The sequence below is a fragment of the Lichenostomus cassidix genome, chromosome 9 (assembly GCF_008360975.1).
Source record: "Lichenostomus cassidix isolate B80296 chromosome 9, HeHo_3.0, whole genome shotgun sequence".
Classification (NCBI taxonomy): Eukaryota; Metazoa; Chordata; class Aves; order Passeriformes; family Meliphagidae; genus Lichenostomus; species Lichenostomus cassidix.
Window position 1 is genome coordinate 8,588,922 of NC_139490.1, and position 14,855 is coordinate 8,603,776.

General features: G+C 39.1%; 1 protein-coding gene across 5 annotated transcripts; it reads left to right on the plus strand.

Moving 5' to 3' along the window:
- Positions 1 to 1,810: 1,810 nt before the first annotated feature.
- Positions 1,811 to 14,328, plus strand: CAPN10 (calpain 10). 5 transcript variants are annotated; one of them, XM_085069243.1, is made up of 13 exons: positions 1,811 to 1,899; positions 2,252 to 2,459; positions 3,805 to 3,936; positions 4,176 to 4,372; positions 5,651 to 5,868; positions 6,405 to 6,546; positions 8,066 to 8,232; positions 8,777 to 9,060; positions 9,525 to 9,727; positions 10,098 to 10,353; positions 10,722 to 10,921; positions 11,519 to 11,564; positions 12,985 to 14,328. In XM_085069243.1, the coding sequence occupies exons 2-13, from the start codon at positions 2,316 to 2,318 to the stop codon at positions 13,012 to 13,014; spliced, it is 2,019 nt and encodes a 672-aa protein (XP_084925369.1). In that variant the 5' UTR covers positions 1,811 to 1,899; positions 2,252 to 2,315; the 3' UTR covers positions 13,015 to 14,328. The 5 variants fall into 5 exon arrangements, with proteins under 5 accessions (XP_084925369.1, XP_084925374.1, XP_084925370.1 ...); XM_085069248.1 differs by having other exon boundaries at positions 9,525 to 9,579; positions 10,268 to 10,353; XM_085069244.1 differs by lacking the exon at positions 1,811 to 1,899 and adding an exon at positions 2,097 to 2,168.
- Positions 14,329 to 14,855: the final 527 nt, after the last annotated feature.

A 14,855-nucleotide genomic window follows, 5' to 3' on the forward strand; every position in this document is an offset into this window, starting at 1 on the left:
CTCCCTATCCTTGAACCACCGGGAGTTGGAGACAAAAGCAAACATGGGGTTGATGAAACCCAAAAACTGGCAAACAGTCATGAAAATATCAAACACTATTCTAAAGGACTATCTTCATTCACATGGAAATGAGCTGGTTATTTAGCTGGACACAAATCTCTTTTAACTCTTTAAATTTCTATAGTAACAGGACTCAGCCTCTCTCAGTCCTCTTTCCTCCTTTATAAGGAGAAATGAAGCATCTATGTTAAAATGGACTGAGAAACAGGATGACATCAAGGTAAGTGTCATTTTGTATTAAAATATTATCTTCAAGACATCCTGTCTAAATTTACCTGTCTTTTGTCTTCAGGAACCGTTTAATCCAGCAGGATTGCCAAGACGCAACAGGGAAAGTTCTCCACTGCTTTTGTTCCAAAGAGTTTGGGGTTAACAGAAAAAAATCATTAACTGTGTAGTGGATTCATTTGACCCTTTCCAACCTTGCAGTGGGGCAAGGAAAACATGTCAGTATCTGAGAGATCAAGATAATACCCATCTCTTTCCTTCTTCGAATAGATTCATAAATATATAGTTAGGTATTTGTTGCAGGCTGGACCTACTGTATTTACAGTTAGGGCTCAACTTTTATCCTGCTTTCTAGAATCAGTCCTCTAATGGAATTTTTGCAGTGAGATCGCTGTTTCCTAAAGAATGCAGTGGTGAAATCACACAGATCAGATCCTCACTGTTCCTGACACAGAGGCCTTTTTTTCCCCTTTCCCTCCCCCAACAGACCTCTCCTGTGTCACTTACTCGCAGCCAGGCAGCTGCAGCTCCCTCGCATGAGCCGTGGACAAGAGGGTTATTCTTACTGCCAGCAGTGTTTCCTCTGCTCCCGAAAGGGTCAAAGCTCCAATGTGAAAAGTCTTGTTTGTTGATTAAATTTGCAGTATGCAGGGGAGAAGCCTTGTGTCTGTACAACGGGCATGACCAAGGGGCAGAGAACCTATTTCTGAACCAGTGAGTAGGCGGACAGCAGCTGTAGTTACCTGAGAGCGTTTCCAGTTGCTAAGGTTGGCTTGAGAGGAGGATTTCTGCATTCATGTGTGATAGAAACCAGACAGGCCCGTGTTTTCTGTGGAGCTCTCTCGTTCAGATGACCTCTCTACCTAAGGACCAGGTGACTTAAACACATAACCACAGGCAAGTGTGAAAATTAGATATTTTGGTAAACACCTTGTCCTTCCACAGTGGCTCAGCAGCTGCTTTATTGACCATACCTGAGCTCCTTGAGAAACACTGATGTGAAAGGCTGAAACATGAAAAACACAAGAGCCTCCTTCAGTGTGCCCTGAAACCCAAAACCTGGGTGTGCTAAAGGACAGCCTCGTGGGGCCCTTACTTCTGTATTTCTGTTCACTGTTCTTGAGCAAGTCAGTATTTTTAAGGCGGTTTTTTTGTATTTCACTGATCAGGGGTAGCTATCAGTAACATATCTCCTTTGTCAATTCAGCCTGTGGACGATTAGATGGTGATAAACTATCCGAAAATGTGACCTTTGCCGTTATGTCAGAGGCTCAGCAATTTCTCTGAGCTTCTCGGTCCCAATCTTCACGAAAACACTTTGTTTTCATTTTCCTCCGCCTGCAGGAGCAGCTCAGGTGAGCATGGCTCGCACTCCACGCGGGCAGTTTCCCGTTTCCCTCAGGTATTCCCGGCCAGGGAGCCTCACAGACCTCCAGAACCCCTCAGCTCCCCTCAGCCGGGGAGAGGCGGAGCCAATGCGTGGCGCGTGTCACGTCGCGCTCGTTGATTGGTCAGCGGTGCTGTCCGTCACGCGCGGGCTGGGCGGGGCCGCGCCTGCCTGCGTTGCCGGGTTACGGCCGCCCCGGGCAATGGCGGCGGGGCCGCCCCGCGGTGAGGGTGGAGCGGGGCCGGGCCGGGCCGACACCTCTTGAGGGGACGGGGGCTGGTGGGCAGGAGGAGGCTTGTGCGGAGGGACCTGCGTGTGAGGAAAAGGGTGGTGGGGGGAGAGCCTTGGGTGGAGGGAGTGCGCAGACCGGGGGGAAAGGGACGTAAGTGGGTGCAGCTCTCCTCAGAGGCTTCTCTTCCAGCTGAGCGGTGTAGGGTGGAATCAGGTGCTGGAAGAAGCCAGCGGTGTGGTATTCAAGGTGCTCCGTGTTAGTGTGAGAGGCTTTCCCCCCCTAAATAAATCCCCCTTGCCTGTTTGTTTCTCTGTCGCAATTCCCCGGTGATGCTTTTGTTGCAGGTTGGTGCCTGGCGATATAAAGTCGTAACAACAGCCGGCAAAGCTGCTTAGGATTGTGTTGAAAATGCTGGGAGAGAAAAAGCAGTTAATGGTGACAAGAGACCTTTACACAGACCCCACGTTTCCGGCTAGCGATACCTCTATATTTTTTGATTATTGTACCCCGCTTGCCCAGTTCAGAGGCGAGATATCTTGGTTGAGACCTAAGGTGAGTTTTCAGGTATAAAAGGCTGATTTTAGCAGAACTGGGCTTTCAGGTAGTAAATGCAAGCCAGCATTGGATGGCTACTTCTGGCTGGTTTTCTTGTTTAGAAATACAGAAGTGATGAAACCAATGTATGTCAGTGTTAACAATACACGAGTTACAGTTTTTAAGTCTGGGTGCTCGTTTGTAGGTTTGATTTAAATCGTCTTGCAGAGTTTTTAAATTCCGTGGCAGTAGTAGAAATTCAGATATTTTATTATAAGTATGTTTCATTATGCAAATAACGTGCATACCAATTTAGAATGCAGCATTATGTCATTCCTCAATGTTTTGATATGTTGCATAACTGTCTTGAAAAGAAGTAACTGGATTTTAGAATTTTTCAGAAGCCTATTGCTTCTTTTTTTATAGTTGTTGATGTCTTGGATACAAGAAAGAAAACTTTCGAAGTTTATAATTTGTCATATGACTTCTATTGCTTTTAAACTTATAGCTGGGTTGCAAAGCAAGCTGTATTAGAGCTAAAAGCTTTAGAATGCATTTCTGCAGTACACCCATTTAAAGTGAAGTATTTATGATACTTCCTTTGTGTAGAGGGAAAAAAAGGCTATAAAAATGTAATGGAGGAAAAAAGTGTGCTGTCTTGAGTTGTATTTTCTCCCCTGCGTCTGGGGCTGTCTGTAGAACAGTGACAGAGCTGTTGGCTATCAAGTGTAATTGGCAAACAAATGATTTTATGGAGTCCAGTGTGCAGCTTCCTGCTTTTGTACTTTACAGCTTGATTGCTACTGAGGACTGATCAGTTAATTTCCATCTCTTGCAGTGTTTCTATATAAGAAACAGTTTAAAACCTCACTTTCAGATCTGATTAAGTGTTCAGGACTTTGCATTTGAAATTCCCTATTGTGCTACCAACTAATCTATTTTTATGTGCCCTAGGAAAGGTTTTTTCCTCCTTCTAATTTGGAGAATTTTGTAACTTGGGATGTGCAGTTCAATGTGGATGGCATCAGCCCTGTCACAGTTGATCATAAGTCTAGCAAGGAGCTAATGAATTATATTGTCTTTCACTTATTACTGCTTCTGCTAAGGTTGCACCTGATGATGACAGTTGTGTACTAAAATTCATGTGAAAACTAAATTTACATTCACAAAGTACATGCAAAATACCCCCACAAGCTATTTATTTTTAATTTTTTACTTAGGCTGTGTCTGAAAAGGAAATTTTCTAGAAGTAAAAATTCTCTTATTTTATGAGAGATCTCTGGAGCCCTCCCAGTCCCTGAAACACAGACTTGCTTAGAATGTCATGCAGGATTTGGCTTTAACTCCTTTCTTTTAATTTTAGGACATTTGTTCTTCTCCTCGGTTATTTTCAAACAATCTGCAGGATGTGCAAGTAAAACAAGGAATTTTGGGAGACTGTTGGTTCCTGTGTGCCTGTGTAGCTTTACAGAAGAGTAAATACTTACTGAACAAGGTATGGAGAGGTTTTATATTATAGAAGTTTTCTTCACCTAATTGACATTTGTGTGTTTTTCCAGAGTCCCAGGCTGCCATATGAGTATTGGCTTCATTATGCTCAGTTTCACTGATTTTTTTATCATATTTTATTTTGCTTGTTACGAATGGTTGATATTTACTATATTTTAAGCTGGTTTTGTTAAAAAAAAAATCTTTTATTATTTGTTTGTCTTTATTTTGGCTTTTGCCCTCCAGGTAATCCCCCCAGGTCAGCCCAGCTGGACAGATGAGTCTTACCAAGGCTGTTTCAAATGCCGGATCTGGCAGTTTGGGCACTGGGTGGAAGTGACCATTGATGATCGCCTGCCTTGCCTTGGGGGCAAACTCTGCTTTTCCCAGTGTCAGACAGAGGATCTGTTTTGGCTTCCACTACTGGAAAAGGCTTATGCAAAGTATGTGAACACAGTTATTGATGGAAACAGAAGTACAATACTTGTGTATTTCTTCTGCTTACTTATTTTACCTGGCTGCGTTGGGCATAGATCTGAGTGTTGTGGCTGCAGGTGGTCCCATCCTGGCTTGTGCAGAAGTTACTCTTTAAACTGTAGATCTGTCAGGTGTGCTTCCAGTTGCATATGAAGTAAAGACAGTCTCAGGGAGAGAATTCTGATGAAAAGTAAGAGTGGCAATGAATTTTCAGGATTCAAATGATGTTTGTTAAGTCGCTGTCCATTGGTTATCTAATTTATTAAAGGAAGATGTTTTACTAGGGGAGATGAGAGCTCAATAAAAAGCAGAAAGCATGCAGATATTTTCATGGAAAGCAACAACATTATGTAAGTTTGTCCTAGATGAGGCTCTGGTTGAGTGAGTTTTACTGCTCTTTTGTATTATTTGATAGTTTTAAGAAGAGACAACTGCATTGTTAATGTGTTTGAAAATGCAGCTATTTTATGGTTTATGGCTCATCAATGGAAAAGCTGTCCAGATGGACAAAGCAATTTGGAGACAAAATACAGTGGTAAGATAGACATCTGATGTCCAAAAGAATCTGAATAGAAGATTGTGTGGTTCCCAGCAGAGGGCAGAGGGAGACTTCAAGTATGAAGTAACTTATTCAGCTGTAGATACATTGAGCAGAAACTGTGAAGCACCAATGTCATATTAAAGCTTTTCTGTGGTTTGAAATGCAATATTCTTTGTTTTCTGCAGAGATCTTATTGTTCAATCTTATAATTCTATTATAGTCTTGATTTATTTTGCATCTGCTACCTCAGGTAGTGCAGTCTCTTGGTTTGCTTACGTTATTGTGGGAAGTGCTGCTCTGGTTATTTGTGCAGAGTGAATGAAGAATAATTGAGGAGGAAGAAATATTTTTATTTATACAGAATGCAGTTAGTAAGTCCCAAAAGATAATGTAGAGCATGGATAATAAGGTACAAATGATTAGTACTAGACTACAGCAGTTTTTGTATAGGATGGAGAGAATGTAATAAACTTGCCATCAAACAGTGGAATGTCCAATGGCTTACATATTCTTTAGATGTTTTACTCTGTGTAAATAAAACAGTATGTGCTTTATTTTACCTGCTTTGTATTATGAGGTAGAGTACACTCATGATTGTGATATATGGTGAGGTTGCAAGTGTGCATGAACCATGTGTCTTTAGTTCTGCTGTCTGTACAAACTTTTTCTTGGTGTTTTTAATTTATTTTTTAAAATTTTTTAGAGTGCATGGATCTTATGAGCAGTTGTGGGCAGGACAGGTGGCAGATGCTTTGGTTGATCTGACTGGAGGAATTGCTGAAAGATGGACCTTGAAAGGCCCTGGAAAAAATGTGGAGAAAGAGAAGACTGGCGTGGTTTTGGAGAAAGCAGTGTTTAGAAGATTAATGAATCTGAAAGAACAGTGTGTAATAAGCTGTTCAGTCCTCAACTCCAGACAAGGTGATAATAAATGTCTCTGTTTAACAGGCTTCAAAGCACAAGGCAGCTAGCAAATGCAAGTGCTGGTTCTAGTATTGTGCCAGTTTCATGGTGCAATTTTATGTAAGTTTGGATAAAGAAATATTTAAGGATATTACTGAGTTCAGGATGGGAGGGTGCTTTTGAGGAGTGCTTTTTATATTGAATGCTAATATGGTCAGGTCTCAAAAATAAATGCATGCCCCCCACCCCCAAATGCACTCCCTCAAAAAAGCACCTCAAAAGCAACCTTGAAAACTCCAATGAATTTCAGCACAGTGAATTTGTAGGTGTTTGAGATCAAAGGGTGAGTTAATAGACTTTGAAATGTTACTTTATTTCTATATAGGCACAACTAAAATGAACTGTTTGGAGTTTCTTTGTGCTGTTCTAATACAGATTTAAGAACAATTTCCTTTGTATCTCAAAATTGTCTTCTTTCACAGGATAGTTGAATGTCATTGTAAAATGTGGAACAGATTCTTTTGTTTGTTCTCAAATGCTTTTTTTCTATTCAGGTGCAAGTGAACTAGGAGAATTTCATGCCTTTATTGTGATAGACACATTGAATCTGTCAGAAGTGTCAGGCAAGGAAATCTTCCTACTACGAATACGAAATCCTTGGGGGAGGCGGTGCTGGAAAGGGCCCTGGTGTGAGGGGTGAGCAGTTTTATATTCATTTGGAAAGTAATTTATGAAAGTTCTGAAGCACAAAGCTTATCTATGTATTGCATAGGCAAACACTGCTAATAGTCTGTAGCAGAGGAGAGAGACTTCAGTGTGTGTGGAGTCCTTTAGAGAGTTGGAGTTCACACAGCTAACTGGTTCTGATGCTGGTAATTTTGATCTCCTAGTTCTGGCAATCTACATTTTTAAAATAACTCCTGTTTATCAAATCATCATATCTTTTTATAGACACAGACTTAAGGTGTTGGCTGATTTTCTGTTTCTGATTTTTGTGGTGCTTTTTTGTTGTTCTGTCATTGGTCTAAGCATTGATCTGTCATTTTGATGGTGTTTGTGACTTGTAGTCACTCGGTTTTACTTGACTCTTCTCATTTCATCCTGGCTTGGCTGCAGAAAACAAGCAAAGGAGTAATTAAAAAACCAAATATAGCAGAAGGAAGGATGCTTATGCTTGTTGCTTGTGTATTCTCATTTCTGTATATTGCTATAGGTAGGAGAAGCTGCAACTGAGTCCATATAAAGTAGAAATAAAGAAGAGAACTGCTTTAAAGGACACGCAGAAATATGTGAGGCAGCTCAAGTAGCAAAGCAACAAGAATGAAAGGGCAGACCCTACTAGCTTATTTTGAAAAATGTTAGCATGTTTTGACTGTACAAAAGAACATGCAATTCTTGACCCAAGGAACAAGCATTCAGTGTTAAAATATGGTAACAATATGGTGATGTTAATGAACATTTTTGTAGAAATGTTTGTTTTCCCTGAGTTAAAAAGATAATTTGATTGCATTAATTGATACTTCAGTTGATGTTTTTTGCTTTTGACAGTGTTTTGGTTATACACTTGGTCTCTTGCAGTTTCTTTGTCAAACAGGAAGTTCCCATATAGTTAGTTGCAAGAGCATAGTGTTTCATTGGGTGGCCTTAGAGCCCTGTTTTATTCAAGTGCAGAACTGTTCTTCGTTGTTGTGAAACAATGGAAAATGTTGAAACTACTAGCTTTTAATGAGTCCTAAATAATGAGGTGTTTAAATTCTTGGTTTATTATGACTTGGCAAGCAGATTCATGGGGGTAACCAGCTGCTTAATACAAATGGCAGTTTTTGATTTAAAGCATTACAATTCTTTCAGAACAATCACAGTGCAGTTTGTTTTACTTTTTTACTGCTTTAAAAAAAAAAAAATCTTTATTTTGCTCTCAGATTTCAGACTGTAGTGACTGTTGTGAACAAAGCACCTATTTCACCCAGAAGTCTGTTCTGCATCCAGTCTGGTGTTAGGTTGTTTCTGAGTTTTCTTAGCTAAGTTATGACTTGTATTTCCTATGATCCCTCTCACTGGCTAGTATTGTGTAGAGAAATATTGAATGCAATTACTTCACAATAAAAGGAAGAAATGTCTTCTTACTGTCCTGTTCTGTAAGATATTTCGCAGAACATTGTTCTGGAGCTCTACTCGGCAAAGAGCTGAATGGTAACTTTTGTCTTATGTGCAGTGGTCAAGGATGGAACCAGCTAGATCCAGTAGTTGCTTCAGAACTCCTCTCACAGATCCAAGAGGGAGAATTCTGGGTTGATGAAGAGGAATTTTTCAGGGAATTTGATGAGATTACCATGGGCTTTCCAGTCAATGAGGAAGGACAACTTCAGAGCCTCTACACAGGTATGGAATGAAAAAACGTCTTTCTCATGCAAATAATACTATGTCAATGGGAAGGACTGATTTGAATTGCATATGGATGCAACTAGACCATAATTTTGCTTTCTCAGTTATTCCCTCTCCTTTAGACCCATAGGCCTTTTCTGTCTCTACTGGGAAGAGAAGAAGGACAAGAGGAAATTAAAGATCTTTAGAGAAGTCTGATATTTCTCTGAAACCTATTTACTTGCTAGTTGGTTGAGAAACTAGTATCCTCTGTTTAGAAGGCTGTTGTTCTGGACAGCCCTGTGATGTTTTGTTTTTAATGGCAGATATAAGTGAGATTTCTAGTAACGGTTTCTTGTAAAAATCATGTCATCAGTCTGCCATTACCAACTGTGACATTAATTCTCATGCCTCTCAAAATCTTGGTCATGAATTTCTGCTTAGGGAAAGTGTCAGGCTATGACAGCATGTTTTCTTGGGCTGGGCAATCTCTGCCATATATCATAAAATTGAGTAGCCTCCTCTGTCTGAAATCCACACCATGCTTTTCTTATTTTCTTAGAGAAAGTGCTGAGTCACTCACAGAATCTCTTTGGATCCTGGGTGAGAGGCCAGTCTGCAGGTGGCTGCCGCAACAACAGCAGCTTCCCTATCAACCCCAAGTTCTGGCTCAGGGTCTGTGAATCGAGTGAGGTGTGCATTGCTCTGCTGCAGAAACACAGGAAATACAGCACTGATTGGGCTGGAAGGATTCAAAATCCAACTCGCTTAGCAGAGAAAAATCCATCTTCAGCTGAAGGCTTACAGAGAAAGAATTACCAGGCTGTGGGGTTGCATGTCTGGAAGGTAATACACAAGTGCCATTTTTCTCTTTGCAAATAGAAGTTTAAAAGCATTACTGAAACATTTGAGTAAAATCATTCATTTCCCATGGCAGAGGTACAATTCAACTGGTCACAAATTTTCTGTCTCTGATTTATGCTGGCATGGTTCTGTTTATCTCACAGTTACTGTCTGTACAAACTATTAGTGGACTAGTATTTTCTTCTTATCACTGAACACTTGGGATTGTTCTGAACTAGTGCATGACATTTCAGGCTGATTACTTGAAGCCATTCCTAAATTTATTCCTCCTGACTATTAACTCTTCCTACTTCTCTTGGATGTTCAGCTTCTCTGCTGATAGTCTTGTCTTTGTTTCCTTTTGTAAAGGTTTAAAAATGTTTTAAACAATATTTGATATTTATTAGTGTTATTAAAAGCTACTCATTTTCCCTAAACCACCACACATCATTATGCATCTATTCTAGGTGGAGAAGAAACGATTTAACCTTCCAAAGACCCTCTCTGCTCCTCCAGTTGTAGGTACTGTCTGCCATTCCTACGATAGAGAAGTCCATGTGTGCTGTGACCTTTCACCTGGCTTTTATCTTGTTGTTCCCAGCACTTTTCTGAAAGATGCAGTAGGGAATTTCTTGCTTCGTGTATTTTCAACAGGAAGGATCTCTCTCAGGTAGGTTTAAAACAGAACATTTCTTATTTCTTATAATTGTTGACATAAATACAAGTGTAGCATTAAGTGGGAATGTTAGAAATATTTTGAAGAATTGTACAGAGTGCCAGGTAACAGCATTGTATTTTCTGTGATGTCATGCAAGTAGTGCTCTAGCCTTGTTTCTGTCACAAAACTGCTGTTACCTCTTGTTAAAATACTAATCAGAAGTAGTCACATGAGTAGCCTCTTGACTCTGAACTGCAGCTTAGTGCTATATGCAGTGCAAAATGTACTGTAGGCAGCTGTTTAAAAGCTGCTGAGATTTTTTTATATTCTGGTAGCACATGTTTTATTCATTTTAGTTTCTTTTCTCTCTTACATTTGATAGTGAGCTAAAGCCACCACCCATGGGTGCTACCCTCTGTGAAGAACTCCCAGCTGGTGAATGGGAGACAGTGCAACTGCATGGATGCTGGAAAAATGGGCTAAGTGCTGGAGGTAGCAGGAACTTCCCCTCCTTCCATACCAATCCCTGCTTTCCCCTCTCCATCCCTGCAGGACCAGGAAAAAGCAGTGTGAAAGTCACCCTCCGTCAGCACTGTCTGGATAGCAAGTGTTGTCCAATAGGTTTCCATATTTTCCAGGTAAGGCTTCTTGTCAGTTTGATTGCTCATTTGCCAGAGGTGAAGGTTAGCCTGTCAGTACAGGGCTTCTTGCAGTTTGTAAGGGATTTGCTGTTTCTAGGAGAAACACAGATTGACTCTGGGAAATAATGCCCATGAAAGATATATGGAATAACTATGCCATTATGCTAGGAATAATTCCTCTGTATTTAATACTGTCATTTGGGTTTTCTGGAAGCTTTCCCATTCCTCTTCTCTCTAGCTCTGTACAGCAGAGTATTTGGAGTGGAATAGAGATGGACTGTATCATACTGTGGTGTCCTAGGAATGAAACATTGTGAGACCTGAAACAGAAGAAGAGGTAGACATGTTTGCATTCTTTTTTGCAGGTGCCTAACAGCAGCTGGAAACCACAAACTACTTCTTTCCTACACTTGGAGCCGCTGGTGAGCTGTGTTCCTCACTGCTATTCCCAGGAAGTCAGCCGACTTTGCAGGCTTCCTGCAGGAAGTTATGTCATTATACCTTCTACGTACTTACCCAATACAGAAGGCAATTTTACAGTGGTCGTAGCAACCAAAATAGACAGGTAAAATGATGTTGCCTTCTATTTGTATTTCTAGTCTTTTTAGTGCATGTATCACAGGATGCTTGGAAACAATAACTGCAATAACATGTTCCCTCGATGAAAATTTTTTTTAAAGTCTTCGTAATTCTGTTGTGTTTGCATGCACTGCTTACCACTTTGATTATGTTGGACGAATGACAAAAAAAAGGTAGTATTTGTTACATCTTCTTGCATCAGTTGCTGAATAACAGATGTCTAGTGCTGGAGAAGATGACACTAAAGTAATTAATTACCAGCTGTATCATCAATGTTAGGATTTATGATGAAATTTAACAACTATTATTTTAATAATCAGGGTTGTTTTTGAGAAAATGCGGTGAGTAGCCAGCTTCATTCCAGGTAGTTTGTCCTGATGTGAATAGCTTCAGCTCTGAATCAGAATTGTAAATTCCATAAGACTGCAGTAAGACTCCATAGAATTGCAGAAAGATTTCCTAAGGGAAAGGATGTGGAATGAAGACTGATAAAACTTCTCTTTTGGAAGTGGGATAAATAATTGATATTTGCAAGATTCCTAATGCTTTTTGCAGAAATAAGTGTGGTTTGGGTTTTCAACAGGAAGCGCATTCACAGCCAGGAGACACTTGGACAAGTATTACAAGAGGTAAATGATACATTTTGATGGATATATTTTGATGTATTCATTTTTGGTGTCACCACAGGTCTGCTTGTTTTAACTAGGTATTGTATCCTTTTTCCATCTGATTGGTTTTGATATTTGGTATCCTCTGTATTTTGATTTTAAAATTCTAATGATGTTATGGTGTTGTAAAGGCTTAAGAAAGCACAACAAAAAGAGAAGATTAGTTTTTTATTTGCCTTCTTACAGCCAGCCCCTATAGAATCCAACCATTATAATCCCTCCTCACGTGCAAGTTGTTTTGATCAAGTTAATGATAGCTATTTCAGATTTTGGTTTTGTTTTGCTTGATTAGATAGGCACGTAGTATGGAAGGGTTGGATGTGAATGCTGAGTAACTAATATTTATGATGTTTTTACTGGGTGCAGAGGAGAACTTTGGTTAAAATTTGTTTAATTAAAAAATAAAGTATTATTTTAACAGTGATTTAAAGATATCTGATTTGATCAAAACATGGCTTTGATCACACTCTGCTTATTAGGTGGAACAAGACCATCTAGACATTTGGGTATTTCCCTTTGAGGTTTGAACAAAACAAAAATTGTAGGAAAATCTCTTCACCAAGTTTATTCATGCATTTTCTTAATCTGGGTCATTTTGACCAATGATTACATTTTGTTCTTAAAACCACACAGACAGTATGGATTGTGTGTGCTTCACAAAATGGGCACAGACCTGTGTGTACTTTCCATACAGTTCCTGTTATTTTGATACTTAAGAGTTGAACTATGTAAGGAAAGTCTTTTGTTGGCATTGTTTTGGGAGCAAAACATTGCAAAGCCATTATATCAAAAGGAATCTATTAAAACATGTATTTTTTTAATATTATTTCATGAAAACTGAATCAAGGGAACAAACATTCTTCAGGACTTGAAAGCTTCAAGAATCTGGAAATTGTGGTTATGTTTTTCTTATCAGTGGCAGAAATTAATGTCTGAATCTAATCTTCAACAATATGGGCTTTTCTAAAGACTGGACTTCAAATCATCCTGTGCTTTCAGGGATTTAGCTCCTGAGGAGTCCAAGCAGTCTGCCTCACTTTGGGCTAGTGATTTCTGAGGGATGCATAACAACAGCAGGGCTGGATATCAATGTATTTTCCTAAAAGTTTGACTATGTTTTCTAGTTACTGAAGTGCTGGGATTGATGAGTCTTAGAGGTTTTTTTTTTGTTTTTTTTAAAGGTGTTTCAGAGGAAAAGTTGGCATTTTGTCCTTAGTTTCCAAATACTTCTTTTCTCTGAGTCACTTGAATTCCTCCTGACAAAAAAAACAAACCAAAAAACCCCAAAAAAATCAAACAAAAAAATCCCCAAACAAACAAAAAAACCCCAACAAACTGATGAACTAGCTTCTTTTTCTCTGTATTGCACATTTTCTTATAGGTTTCCTTTACAACTGTAATGAAAAGGTAATGTGGAATTCTCACACTGTCATGTCAAGAAACATCGGAAAGCCAAGGAATGCCTCACCTCTTGCTCTTCTCAGTTTTAAATGGAATAATAAGAAGATGCTCTTAGCCCAACTGTTCTTAACTGGTACAACTGTCATGCCTATGATGACTTCTTAGTAAAAAATACCTCTTTTAATCATGAACACTCTGGTCTTCTCACATTTTTAGCACTGTATAGCAAATTATAATGTACCTCAGTTCTTCAAAAATACAGGCTGAGAATATGTGCATGTTTTAACCCAAGCTACAGTTTTGAAGAAAAGCCAGAAAAGTTATGTGTAAGGCCAGCTTGGATGGAGCCCTGATCAGCCTGGTCTTGTGGAAGGTGTCCCTGCCCATGGCAGGGAGATTGGAACAAGATGATCTTTAAGGTCCCTTCCAGCTATAAACATTCTATGATTATGAAATAACATTTTGTGGGGGAAAAAATCAACCTGACAGAATAACTTCAGGTGGCCAAAGGGGTGGTAAACACAGAGTTAAAACTGGAGCCTTTTTTTTAAGTAAGACATACCTCGAGAACCATCAAAATACATTGGAGTAGAAAAAGTGCAAGCTCATATCTGACACTGCCAGTCCTGCTGCTGAGCACTTTACCTTGGGCTCTCTATGGAACCAAGCAGTTGGTGGGTTGAAAGGAAAGATTTTTTTTGGTGAATTTTTCTTTGATAAATGAAAATGCCAGAAACAAAAAGGACAAGACTTGAAAATGTTTGAACTATTTTGTCAGACTGCTTTTGTAAATCTGTAAGAATGTGTTTTACAAAAGATCTGCCCTTGCTGCAAGAAATGTGAAGTTTAAGAGATTTTTCTTAATTTATGTTTGAAAGTATTTCTTATTCAAGCAGGATTTTTTAAATGTTATATTTTCCTCAATAAAAATAAAGTAACATTGAAAGTTTTAAAATGACTTTTATTAAAAAGGTGAAAAATATCAGTGATGTTAAGTTTGCATTTGTTCTGTGGTAGCAAGCATTACAGTGTGTTAGAACTCTGGGGTTTTTGCTTGGTGGAAGGGAATAATTGGAAATATTTGCAAGGAGAATCACGTCTTCCATTGGTTTTATGTCCCAGAAATGTGTAGTATTCTACTCTTGCTTTTAACTACACTGTGCCATAATTTCTGCTAACTCCTGTTGAACTTTGAAAATTGAAAGGATTTAGGATGCTTTCAGCTGATTTTTAAAGAATCAAAAACTTCCACATCTGTTGATGTGGAAAAAGAACAAAAGAAAGCACCATGAGTAATAAATCTCTACTGTGCCTGCTAAAACAACTGTTGACACCTTCATTTATTTTCTTAATTTCTTGAAAAGGTGTTCCATTCTCTTCAAATAGGAAATTATTGCATCACACAATAATGTTTCTAAACAGAAGGAAAGGTTTGTGAAAGTGCATGGACCTGAGTTGTGATGAAATAGAAATTGGATACTGAGGAAGTAAAAAAAGATGTAAGGATTTCTAAATGGACCGTGGTTATGAGAGGCCCCATCCTACAATTTTTGTGTGTGTGAAGTTTCTGCTACACTATATAATGCTTTGTGAGAGAGTGACAGGAAAAGGAGTGAACACTCTGTGTACTCTGTTACCTTCTGCAAGAAGAAGTAAGAAAAGACATGTGAACTTAGAATAGTAACAGCTTACTAAAGAGAATTTTATGTTTGTTCAAGAATCCTTACTGAACAGTTGCGCCATTTTAAGTGTGATACCTGACAGAGCATATAGTAGGAAACTGCTCGATATAAGTCACTTCTCTAAAATCCTACAGCTAATTCGTTGCTACTGTGAGTGTGAAAATACATT

What these genes read in the sequence shown, in the direction of transcription:
- CAPN10 (XM_085069243.1), top strand. Translation starts at nt 2,316, where the DNA reads ATGCTGGGAGAGAAAAAGCAGTTAATGGTGACAAGAGACCTTTACACA. An exon ending in ACTTCAGAGCCTCTACACAG is followed by an intron (nt 8,233 to 8,776) that starts GTATGGAATGAA and finishes TTATTTTCTTAG; the next exon opens with AGAAAGTGCTGAGTCACTCA. An exon ending in TTGGACAAGTATTACAAGAG is followed by an intron (nt 11,565 to 12,984) that starts GTAAATGATACA and finishes ATTTTCTTATAG; the next exon opens with GTTTCCTTTACAACTGTAAT.